Genomic DNA, 13,412 nt, shown 5'->3' with positions numbered 1-13,412 from the left:
TATCATCCCAGGGACAATTATAAAATTCTGGCAGAAATTTCTTTAGCATGGTGTTAATGAAAGTGCACGGAACCTGAAGCACAGAGTCCTCCACTGCCCATGCGTGAATGCAGGCAAAGCTCTAATCTCCTTGCTACATAAATTGAGACAATGACATTGTAATTCTCGCCCTCCCTACCAAGTCCATCAATGCACATGACTGCATCATGAAAGCTCTAAAGCAGCAGTCAGTAGTTTGAGGCAGTACCTTAAAATTCTTATTTCATTTAGTGAATTAATGCAAAAGTTTTATCTTTGCATTTCTTGATATTGGGAGCACAAGGTAATCCAAGAGTGGCATGGTAATTTATGAAGTAATAGAAAACCAGGTACTTTTCAGATTTTTAAGATTAAAAATGAAATGGAAAATAAAAAAAGGTTTTAATTGCCTAGGGACACGCTTTGATGAATCCTTCTCAGCAGCTGATTTTTGTTTGATTTGTGGGGAAAGGTCGCCCCACAGTGGTGGGAAAGCAAAATACACCCGGGGCCGCTCTGCCATGTGGTCTCACTTTCAGGAAGCACTTTCTTTGAACTTCTGCCTGAATCATCCTCTTCCTCAACATTTTCAATCTCTCCCTTGTCTCCTGTAGGCGCATGTGTCAGAATCCTTCTCTGACCACGCTGTCGCCTGTAGCCTTCAGCTTATGTCTCCTCTTCCTCTCACTTCCAAACATTCATTGACCGCTGAATGAATGAACCACTCCTCTTACCATTTTGTTAACCCCCGGCAACTGGCTTTTAATTCCAACATTTCTTACTGAAACGGCTTTATGAACACCACCATTAAGCTCACCTGCCCCTTGAAAAAACATTCCTTAAAAAAAGAAAGAGGAAAAAAAAAAAAAGCCCTGGCTGGCGTAGCTCAGTGGATTGAGCGCGGGCTGCGAACCAAAGTGTCGCAGGTTCGAATCCCAGTCAGGGTATATGCCTGGGTTGCAGGCCATGACCCCCAGCAACCACACATTGATGTTTCTCTCTCTCTCTTTCTCCCTCCCTTCCCTTTCTCAAAATAAATAAATAAAATCTTAAAAAAAGAAAAAAACACTCCTTCTTGTTCTCTCCCTAACTCTTCTTTCTGGAGGAATCATCCATTCTCTGCATGGAGTCTAGACAAACCGCTATAATGATCTCACGGAGTCCACTCAAGGAGTCCACTCAAACCCAGGCAGGCAGTCCCAGGTGTTGTGTGGTGTGTGACCTGGAAAGGACCACACACGCTATGCTCTGATTGCTCTCAGTCCGCCAGAGGTCTAGCCCCACGTGTCCAACTGGACATGACTCCTTGATGTTTTACTCTAGTCCCAGATTCAACAATTCTAAAATCAAACCCATCCACACCTCCCCCTCCATGAAATAATTTAGCCCTGTTAGGGAACTTATTTCTCCCTGTTAATGAGGACAAATTCTTTGGTTCACCTAAAATGTCATCTTTTGTTTATCATGTCCTTTCATTCTCGTATTAGTCACTTGCCAGTGCTCAGCAAACATTTTCTCCCTCTTACTTCCAATCAGTCGAGGCTGATCTTGGTTTGCAATCTGAACTGCTTGCACTCTGCCATCCTAACTCTGGGCTCTCTCCTCTTTCATCCATCCCAGCCAGTGCTGCTTCTTCTTTACTTATTTATTTTTAGAGAGAGGGGAATGCGGGTAGAAGGAGAGGGAGAGAAACATCAATGTGTGGTTGCCTCTCTCATGCCCCCAACTGGGACCTGGCCTGCAACCCAGGCATGTGCCCTGACTGGGAATCGAACCAGCAACCTTTCGGTTTGCAGGCCTGCCCTCACTCCACAGAGCCACACCAGCCAGAGCAATCCCAGGTGTTACTTCTAACAAATATTCATCTGCTAATATTCTTTCAGTTTATTTCCCTGTTCAGTTTGTTCAAAAGCCCTCAGAGGCTTACTCTGGTCACCGAACTCAAGCATGAACCCCTCTGTCAACCTCTTAAAGCCTTGAGCAAACTACTCCCCGAAAATGTATCCCTGACTCTTATCTGTATCTCATTCCATCCTGAAACGAGCTATCCACTTACACGGAAGCTGGTCTCCTCTGGTTCACAGCCCACGCTGCCCGTGGCTCCCACATCTTCATTCACATTGCTCCCTCCGCCCCTTGTCTTTTACTCATCATAAAGGGAATGTTTAAGAGAGAATAGGAATTCAAAATTTGGAGACTAATCCCAGGAACCATTTGGGACAACCCAATAGCTAATTATGACACATGAATTGGCAAATAATTGGACAGTAAGTTAATTATATGCCACATTTTACTTCCTATTTTGCAACTTGTTCAAAGAAATGACAGTAATCCTTTCTAAGAAGTTCACCCAGCCACAACCTCATGTAACCAGGTTCGACAATCATACCGAAAGTGACTTAAATCTTACCTTTTCTTTCGGATTCCACTCCAGCTTGGTTATGGAAATTAGGGAAGCACAGACAATCACTAAAAAAGGGAAATTTGTCAAGGAGAGTACAGAAGAAAATAAGTCCTTCAATGTGAAAACTACATTATTCACCCAATAATATGGTAATTACAGTGTTAAAATTGTTTCACCTCACACCCATTAGAATGGCTACTATTGAGAAAACAGGAAAAAAGTATTGGTGAGGATGTGAAGGCGCTGAAATCCCTGTGCCCTGCTAGTGGGGACGTACAATGGGCAGCCACCGTGGAAAACAGTACAGAGGTTCCTCAACAAATGAAAAATAGAACCACCAGGTGACCCAGCAATTCCACCTTGGGGTATACGCCCAGAAGAATTGAAAGCAGAGTTTCAAACAGATATTTGTGTATCCGTGTTCACAGCAGCATTACTCACAATAGCTAAAACTTGGAAGCAACCCAAGTGCCTGCTGACAGATGAATGGATAAGCGAAATGTGGTATGCACGTGCACACAGCGGACTATTATTCGGCCTTAAAAAGGGCGGGAATTCTGCAGTATGCTACAACACAGATGAATCTTGAGCACATTATGCTGAGTGTAATACGCCAGTTATGAAAACACAAGAACTATGTGATTCTATCTACAAGAGGTACTTAGAGTAGTCGAAACCATAAAGACAGCAGAACAGTGGTTCCAGACACTGGGGGAGGGGACAATTGGGAGTGGCTGTTGAGTAAGTATAGACTTTGTTTTATAAGATGAACAAATTATGGAATGGTGTGCTCGTGGTTGCACAACCACTGGACCACACACTAAAAAGGGATCAAGGTGGTAAGTTTTATGTTGTGTACTTAAACATGATAAAAAAGTCAATACCAACATTAAAACCTACAATCAAAACAAGCTATATCAGCTGCTTATAATCTCAAACCTTAAATTCAATTATCACAGCAGTTACACTACAACATGGAAATACAGTTATTTCTTAGCAAATACTTCTTCAGTTATGTACAGCGAAATTTTAATCTGTGGCCACATTTTGCTCAAGCCTGCACGTTTCTCGGTGGTGTGCCCAGTTACACTTCTTGTTCAAATTTGGTCAAAAGGATGGACACAGCAGTCCAAGATGGGTACTTTTTGAGCACCTTTCTCCCAAAATACTGCTTTTCCTGGATAAAAATATTGAATAAAAATACTTTTTTCCTAAAATACTATCTTCAAGGCAATAGCTTTAGGGAAAAATTAACATTTCAAAGTACCAAAATGTTATAAAGTACTGTGGCTGACATACAAAAAACAAGCTACAGAAATTAAAAAACAGATGTCTATCAAGTAACTGGGTATAAGTTAAGCCCTTCCTCCCAAGCCCAAAGGGTTTTTTACAAATCGAAGAGACACGTCCTACATCTGACCTTGGGGCCAGCCTAGCAATGCCATGGCCTTGAGTCTGTCGCCCCCGTGGATGGGACTGTCTGAACAAAGGCCATAGCATCATCCACTTGGACTGAAGGCAAAAGAGAAAGTTAGGAAGAAAGGAGATGCTCTAAAAAAGGTTTTACAAAAATTTAGAAATTCCAAGTGTGGCATCAATGCCAAGTTTACAGCCTCCTGGGAAGCTGGAGTCAGCATCTCCTCTCCCTGCCCCCCAACCCCATATTCTTCAGGGCTTAACACTTCTCACTTTTTCAGAATAAAGGAAGTAGCGCGTGTAGCAGATTCTCTGGTCCTTTCATGGTCATGCTTCTGTTTCTAACAGCTTTAAAGTCTTTTCATTCTTTCATTAATTTACTCTTTAGTTCCATGTTCTGGGGACCAGGGACCACGTTACAACGGCAGAAGGCAGAGGCAGGGGAAACCCTGGCCAAACACACTTGGTCCCAGCTCACAGAAACATCCCAATCTTGCTGGAGGAAGCCCAGGACTGTCCATGTGAGAGGGAAGAACAGGGCACGGGGATGTGGCAGAGGAAAAAGTATTCATTCCGAGTGGAATGGGGTTTGGGGTGTCTGGGGGCCTTCACGGAGTGGAACTTAATCTGAGTTATGACGTTGGAGGAGTCCTCTAGAGCAAAGCTGTCAGAAATGTAATGCAGTCCTGTGTAAAGTTAAGTTTCCTACAATAGTAGCTGTGTAGTGAGCAGTTAGTCATGAGCAGAGGAGGAACAATAGGCCAGGAACGGGCGGTCACCAGGGTGGAAAGCGCCAGGCACCTGGCAACAGGGAAAACTGGGAAAACAAGGACCTCACCCTCAGGGTGACCTTTCCTCCCCTAGTGTATTGTTGGCCTTGTGGTTTAGACCCTCTGACCTTTCCTATCACTGGTCATGCAGTTTGGACCCCCTCTGACCTTGCCTCCCCTGACATGTCACTCGTCATGCAGGGTAGGACCCCCTCAGAGGAGGAACAAGGGGACCGGCAAACAAGTGGTCCCTTGCACGGCCACTCCCTTAAGCATTATGTCCTTAGGACAATGAGAGGCTGACCCACATCAAATGATCGTGGAAGCATAGCCTGGGATGTGTTAACCACAAAGACAGAGTTTTGGTCAAACTAGAAATAACATCTAGGTCTCAGCTGTGTTTCAGCTCCAGGCCCAGAGAAGCAGCAAGGCCAGCAGGGGCATGGAGGACGAGCTATGAGGACTAACGATCCCCTATCATAGCACTGACCAATCAGTAAAGGCCACAGCCCCGACAGGACATACCTAGAAGAGCTGAGGAGTATTCTATTGAAATCCTCCCCTGGGGTCTCCCCTAAGATCTTTGCTTTTAGAAAGGATAAAACCTCTTAGAACAGAGGATCCGGCGCTCTCTCTCTCTCTCTCTCTGTCTCTCCCTCCCCTCCAACCTTCCTCCTTCCATCCCTTCCTCTCCCCTTCCAGAGCGCCATGCCTTTCCACCTCTCCTTTCTCCAGGTGAGTTCTCTCTGTCTTTCTTTTTCCTAAGCTCCAAGGGACATTTCTTTTGCCTCCATAACTTGTTTCCTGAGCCCACTCAGCCCAGCTGGCTCCCTTCTTCTACAGCTCACTTCTACCTCTATGACTTTCTAAACAAGCTTTTGCTTGTACTTGAGTCTTGGCTCTGAATTCTTTTTTTTTTTAAGATTTTATTTATTTCTTTTTAGAGAGGGAAGGGAGGGAGAAAGAAAGAGAAACATCAATGTGCAGTTGCTGGGGGCCGTGGCCTGCAACCCAGGCATGTGGCCTGACTGAGAATCAAACCTGTGACACTTTGGTTCGCAGCCTGCGCTCAATCCACTGAGCTACGCCAGCCAGGGCGGCTCTGAATTCTTACTTAGCCAGAACTCAAGTACTGAGGTGTTGCTGAACTGGGATCTAATTGCTGGTAACATCCCGGTGCCATTTTGCCACTAACAGCCACATTTTAAGAAAACTAAAAAAAAATCATTTAAATAATATAGTTCCTTTCATACAAAAGATCAAAAATGGTATCATTTCAGCATGTAATAATATAAAGAATTATTAATGAGATATTTTACACCACAGCATGTCTCCATGCAAACCAGCCACGTTTCAAGTGCACAATAACCACGTGTGGCCTGTGGCTACCGTATTGGCTGGAAAGAAAAGGTGGAAGGCAGTACTCAGCCAGGAGAAGGTCAGAGGGTACAAGCAGAGGACAGGAAACAGCCAAGTCTTGGGGGGCTGGGAGCCTGTGTCTCAAGCCAAAGGACCTGGACTTTGTGCTGTTATTTTGTGAAGGTAATGCTGTCGGAACTGGTGCAAGACAGACAGTTTACCAGGAAGGGCTTAGAAGCCTAATTCTAATGTGCCTCAGTTTCTTCAGCCTTTAAATGAGGCCATTACACAGAAATATTACAGTAAAGAGAAGCACAAGTGTTTTCAAGATGTTTTGAAGTATTTGCAAGTAAATATAAATCCTATGCTAATGTTTAAGGAAAAAGATGTTTTCATATGAATGAATTAATGTGACACAGGGACATACCCTGTTTCTGTATAGGACTGCGACCCCTTGGCAAGGCCCATAAGAACCCTCTAGAAATGGGAACTCATAGTATGTGAAACTCTGAGGCCTGAAATGCTTATTGTACTAACACTCTCTCTGAGTTTAATATGTAAAGACCCGTCTCCAGATTTGGAAGCGAGAAAAGGTTTCCTACCATACCAAACTTTGCCTTTGACACTACAAACACCTCGGCTCTGAATTTTACAACTAAAACAAGCTAAAGGCCTGACGGAAATATATTCAAAGAGAAGGTGTGAATGTCGTCAACCCACAAACATGACAAGAAAACTCAGAAAGAGCCATACAAGGAACCAGGGTAATTATTTTGTTGTTTAATTTCTCAGCACTAGGATTTATTTTCCTCTGCGCTTAGAAAGTTTGTCATTGAAAACTTCCTTCCCTAAGATGGAAACAAAACCAAACCCCAAACCGTACACAGACTTCACATTTTGTATAGCTGCTATTTGCAGAGCGCGATGCAAAGCTCAATATCGAGGGCACGTGGGATGCTATCCCACGAGCTCACACGAGCTCACACTTGACACTATCATCCAACCCAGACTAACAAAATGGCTACTAGAAGAGTTCCCATTTTCCTGTAACATGAGCATAATTACCAGTTTAATGGCCCTGCATCTTTCTCTAATATGAGTGCAGATGGTATTTCGAAAGATGGGGAATTTTCCACCCCTCGCAGACCAGAGCTTTTTTATACTATGTGTTAAATCCCAAGAGGGAGAGAAAGAGAGAGAACTTTCATTTCCTCTAAATCAGAACATACAAGTCTGATAAACATATTTTTTTTCTCACATTGCTGCGTTAGGAAACAAAATGAAATTTTGAAAATGAAATCAGTAATAAAAGGGAAAGGCTCTGTGTGTTTTAACTGACTTAGAAGTAAATAATATAGAGCTTTTAGAAACTTCTTAATGTGGATGAGGAAGTCAAGCCATCTAGTCACCTCCGTGCAGGGAGAGCGGGGAGTCTGGCCTCTTGGGACTTCACAGGGCTATTACTTTAAGTACAATACCAATATTTGGTGTCTTTCGCCAAGCACTCCAAAGAAAAATAAATATTTTCCCATGGCTGGGGAAGCCGACCCTGTTGGAAGGAAAGTAAATAAAGACTGAAGTTTTCCGACATTTTTTCCATCCTCCTTTCATAACATTCTTTTCCCTGAAGATTCTTTTGATCTAACCTGACCCTGTTGAGACATTTTTCTTAATGATTTACACTTTTCTCCCAGTGGTTCTTCTGAAGCATATGGAAACTTGGCTGATAACCTTTGCTTTTTTCATGCTTTTTTTTTTTTTTTTTTTTTTTGTGGGGGCAGGGTAGAAGAAGGTGTCAAGCTTGTGAGGACACTGACGGATGTGGAAAGGATACTGGGGATGACAGCCGCACAGGAAATGGCAGAGATGGCCATCCGTATGTGGCACGTGGAGGGGCTGTTCCACTGAGGACACGACTTGTAAGAGATGACGGACTGCAGGAGCGTGTACATCACACCGCAGACAAAAGCCAATAAGGCACCGCTGTCGTGGACCACGGGGACAGCTAATTCCTAGAGAGAAAGTCACACGTGTGTGTTACTCCACATAAGCCTGTCCACACCATCGTCCAAGCACTCACGCACTCCCAGCCATTCTAAGCCATCTGTTGTCACAGATGTACCCACCCCCTCTTTCGAAAATGCGGCAGCTTTTACACAATTATCAAGGGAAAAGCCTTCCACCATGATGATGTAAATGTCCCACAGCAAACTTGGGCATGCAGGACAAGGACAGAGGAACATCTACCTTAGAGGTGGCAGTGTGGTGTTTAGTGGGCTTTGGAGTCTGGCTGACCTGGATAAAAAAAATATCTTGACTCCACCACTGGAGTCTGTGACCTTAGTTTAAAACCTCAATTTCTGATCTGTAGAATGAACATAATAAGGTCTGTTGTGCAGGTTTGCAGTGCAAGTTATTTGACCAAGTGCATACAAAAGTACATAAAGGGACCAAGGGTGGCTTGGGTTTTTAGGTTCCTTGCTCCTCAATAATCTCCTTGTCCCTCCCAAGCCACCCCAAATGAACACACAGATCTAAGTAAAAACACTGCAATGCAACAACAACTTCAAATCAAGTCCTGCCCCTGCCACCCTAGCCATTTCAACAGGAAGGCAGCCCTATACCCGGTCTAGGCAGAAAGTTGGCTGTTGACCCCAAGTGTGGTCGTAACTGACTGACCAACAGGCTCACGTTTGGCCCTTTTCAACTGTTCAACTGGAAGGTGGAAGCACCCACCTTCCAGAATAACAATGATGTTTAGACGGAATGACTGAGTCTCTACTTGAACTTAAAAATTTGAGTTTTTCAAAAGGGAAAGTTAAAGTATTGTCCAAGAGAGCCTGGTTTGGGCCCCAACTCCCTGTCCACACCTGTTTTCCTACTTCTCTTTGACCACCCAGGTTTCCACAGACCTACCATGTTCTCTGTCCAGACTGTTCACGAAAAAACATGTTAAACACTGATTCCCTATTTTGATACAGCCTAATCTGAATCAATTTTGGCTCAGTGGCCTCTTTTTTTTTATCTTTATTCTCCAAATGGAAAAGAAATAATTTTTTAAAGATTTTATTTTATTTTTATTTTTAGAGAGGAAAGGGAGGGAGAAAGAGAGAGAGAGAAACATCAATGTGGGGTTGCTGGGGGTCATGGCCTGCAACCCAGGCATGTGGCCTGACTGGGAATTGAACCTTCGACACTTTGGTTCGCAGCCCGCGCTCAATCCACTGAGCTACACCAGTCAGGGCGAAAGAAATAATTTTTTAAAATTTTATTTTTCAGGTATCAAAGCTAGAAATATAGGGAAAAATCCACCACTTGATTTGTGTTATAGTCAAATAAAAGTGCATAAACATTTTACAACAGGACATCAATTTTTCACTTGTTAGGTATATTCTATATAGATAGGGCATGTATAGGTTTAGGGAAGTTATATGTGAAAAATAAAATACATTCTACGCCTTTTAAAATGTATGCATACCTTTAAGTACTTGAAGAATAAAGGAATATTTTTAACTGTATTAAATTGTATACTTAAAAATGGTTCAGATGGTAAATTTGATATTATAGGTATGTTACCACAATTAAAAACTAATAATAATCAAAAGGAAATGAAATCACTATCTCAAAAACATCTTTCCCCCCATGATCAGTGCAGCATTATTTATAATAGTCAAAACATGGAGACAACCTAAGTGTCCATTATATAGACACACACACACATAGTCTACCATGGAATATTATTCAGCCGTAGAAAAGAAAAATCTTGCCATTTATAACAACAAGGATGGATCTCTCTGAGGGCATTATACTAAGTGAAATAAGGCAGAGAGAGAAAGACAAATGCTGTATGATCTCACTTATAAGCAAAATCTTTAAAAGAAAACTGAACTCATAGATACAGAAAACAGATTAGTGGTTGCCAGAGGTGGGGAGTAGAAGAGTGGGGAAAATGGATAAAGGTGGCCAAAAAGTGAAAACTTCCTGTTAAAGGGTAAAACTTTTCAGTTATATATAATGTATAGCATGCTGACTATATTGAATAAAGGTACATTTTTGAAAGTTGCTAAGAGAGTAAACCTTTTTTCTTTTATTTTGAGAGAGACCATCTTAAAAGTGCTCATCACAAGAAAAAAATGGTAAATATGGGAGATGATTTATGTAACTAAATTTACTGTGTTGATCATTTCACAATACATACATATATGAAACCACTGTTACACACATTGGAGTAATACAATATTATTTTTTTAAAAAAACAGTAAAAAACTTAACCAAGGAGATAAAAAACCTGTACTCAGGAAACTACAGAACACTGAATAAAGAAATTAACGAAGACACAAACAAGTGGAAGCATATAATGTGTTCATGGATTAGAAGAATTAACATCATTAAAATATCCATACTACCCAAAGCAATTATAGATTCGATGCAATCTCTATTAAAATACCAATGATATATTTCACAAACATAAAACAAACATTTTAAAAATTTATATGGAACCATAAATGACTTCGAATAGCTTCAGCAATTTTGAAAAAGAAGAACAAAATAGGAGGGATCACAATACCTGATATCAAACTATATTACAAGGCCAGAGTAATCAAAACAGTCTGGTACTGGCATAAGAACAGACACATAGATCAATGGAACAGAATAGAAAGCCCAGAAATAAACCTATGACTCTATGGTCAATTAATATTCAACAAAGGGAGCAGAAGCATAAAATAGAGTAAAAATAGCCTCTTCAATAAATGGTGCTGGGAGATCTAGACAAGACACATGCAAAAAAATGAAACTTGACCACCAATTTACACCACACACAAAAATAAACTCGAGATAGATAAAAGACTTAAATATAAGTTGTGACACCATGAGAGTCCTACAGGAGAACATAGGCAGGAAAATTTCAGATATCCCATCCAGCAAAATGTTTACCCATATGTCCCCTAGAAGAATAAACAAATGGGACTACATCAAGTTAAAAAGCTTCTGCACAGCTAAAGAAAACATCAGCAAAATGAAAAGGGAACCAACCATATGGGAAAAAATATTTGCCAATGATACTTTGGACAAGGGTTTGATGTCAAAAATATGTAAAGAATTCACATGACCCCACACCAGGAAGACAAACAATCCAATTAAAAAATGAGCAAAGGACCTGAACAAACAGTTCTCCAAGGAGGACCCATAGGCATATGAAAGGATACTCAACATCACTAGCCATCAGAGAGATGCAAATTAAAACTACAATGACATACCACTTCACACTGGTCAGAATGGCCATCATAAACAAATCAACAAACAACAGGTGTTGGTGAGGATGTGGAAAAGGGAACCCTAGTGCACTGTTGGTGGGAATGCAGACTGGTGTGGCCTCTGTGGAAAACAGTATGGAATTCCCTCAAAAAACTAAAAATGGAACTGCCTTCTAACCCAGCGGTTCCACCGCTGAGAATCCTGAAATACCAATTCAAAAGAACCTATGCACCCCAATATTCACAGCAGCACTATTTACAATAGCCAAGTGCTGGAAACAGCCTAAATGCCCATCAGTAAATGAGTGGATCAAAAAACTAGTGCATTTGCACAATGGAATACTACACAGCAGAAAGAAAGGAGGAACTCCTACCCTTCACAACATCATGGATGGAACTGGAGAGCATTATGCTAAGTGAAACGAGTCAGGTGGTAAAAGGCAAATACCATATGATCTCACCTATAAGTGGAATCCAATCAACAAAACAAACAAGCAAGCAAAACAGAACCAGAGACATGGAAATAAAGAACAAGCTGACAGTGAGCAGAGGGGAGGGGGGAGGGGATAACAGGGGAAACAAGGGGAAGAGTCAAGTCAAGGAACATGTATATAAAGGACCCACGCACAAGGACAACGTGGGGGTAGGATTGAATGTGGGAGGGGGATGTGGGTAAGGCAGGGGCAATTGGGGGGGGGGGGGACAACTGTAATTGAACAACACTAAAAAAATTACAAACATAAAAAATGTTTAAAAAAACAGTAAAAAAAATTTAGGAAAACAAATCCTTTCTACCCCTTGAATGTTAGACACATTTGGTCAAGGGAAAATAAACAAAAAGCAAGGCATAAACTGCTGAGTCATTTTCAAGCATACTCGTCTGAGAATCCTAGTTCTTTCCACGGTCCATTTTTTCATGCTAAGTAAGTCAACATTCTGAATTTACATGCTGTTTTTCCTCCCAGCACTGTCAGGGAATTTGTTTCTTCAGCTCAGCCCAAGTCAACATATCCTTTAGAAAATTAATCGGCTACCTGGCAGGCCCCCACATTAACGCTGCCAGTATCAGATCAAACGGTCCTAGAGCCCTGGCTGGTGTGGCTCAGTTGGTTGGAGTGTTGTCCCATAACTGAAAGGTTGGGGTTCAACTCCCAGTTAGGGCACATACCTAAGTTGTGGGTTCAATCCCCGGTCTGGGGACAAAGATCCCCGTTTCAGGCACACATGGAAGGCAACTAATCGATGCTTCTCTCTCTCTCTCTTTCTCTCTTTCTCTCTCTCTCTCTCTCTCTCTCTCTCTCTTTCACACCCCCCTTCCTCTCTCTCTCCGAGCAATGAAAAAAGTCTCAGATGAGGAAATAAAATTCTTTTTAAGGCCTTTGACTGAAGGGGAGTTGTATTTGTAATGTGCCTTTTTCACTGTGGAGTGTATACTCTGTCATCAAAGATGCCTTTTGAAAGCAGATGATTCTGAGAGCAGACATGAATCTTGGATAAAAGATAAGATGAATACTTGGTGCCCATTTTGAATCACTTTTTCAAAATGCCTTTGTTAATTGAAAAGAGAGTGAAAATAGAGTGTTAAGCTTTGGGAACCTTGACTTTTCAAAAATGGAAACTTCTCGAGGAAAATTACAGCATGGACAGAAATTGGTGAGGACATACCAAAGAGTAGCCACCCCACCCACCAGCTCAGGAAAGGGAGCTATCCATGAACTTTTGATGAATACAATTTACTTCCTACTCAGGAAAACCACCAGAAGCAATGCTCTCTCTCACCCACAGATCTCTAACTCTTCTCAAGGTAACAGCTCAAGTTGGTCTGCTCATAGCACGGTGAAAATGAATTACAGGATATCAAACAAGGAAGTTGTAAAGCTATTTATGGGAACAATGACGAGGCAAACACTTCGCTCTCAGGAAAGTTACTGACTCTATTTCTGGGTTTTGTGAAAATGTAATCACGTCATGGAAACCTCAAAGAGAACCAAGAGTTCAATTATCTAACCATTCAAGTTTCCTTCTGAAAGTCTACTCTTTGTGGCTTAAAAATTGACAGGTGTGTCATGAAACTGAGTGATTTGCAGAAGAAAGTGATTAGGACATCGGATAGTGCGTGCTATCACCCACTGAACAATTCATATCCACCTTCTACTAGACAAATGATATCATTCCAGGTCTCTCCACTCC

General features: G+C 41.8%; 1 protein-coding gene across 1 annotated transcript in view; it reads right to left on the bottom strand.

Moving 5' to 3' along the window:
• Positions 1 to 13,412, bottom strand: part of DRAM1 (DNA damage regulated autophagy modulator 1) — a 40,549-nt gene that overhangs the window by 4,721 nt on the left and 22,416 nt on the right. Inside the window, exons 4-5 of the mRNA XM_028532746.2 lie at positions 7,802 to 7,979; positions 2,429 to 2,487 (exon numbers count right to left, since the gene is read on the bottom strand). Coding sequence (XP_028388547.1) covers positions 2,429 to 2,487; positions 7,802 to 7,979 — 237 coding nt within the window. The remainder of the gene's footprint in view (positions 1 to 2,428; positions 2,488 to 7,801; positions 7,980 to 13,412) is intronic.

This window comes from Phyllostomus discolor, chromosome 2 (genome assembly GCF_004126475.2).
Source record: "Phyllostomus discolor isolate MPI-MPIP mPhyDis1 chromosome 2, mPhyDis1.pri.v3, whole genome shotgun sequence".
Lineage (NCBI taxonomy): Eukaryota > Metazoa > Chordata > Mammalia > Chiroptera > Phyllostomidae > Phyllostomus > Phyllostomus discolor.
This window is presented reverse-complemented; position numbering and strand designations above follow the sequence as displayed.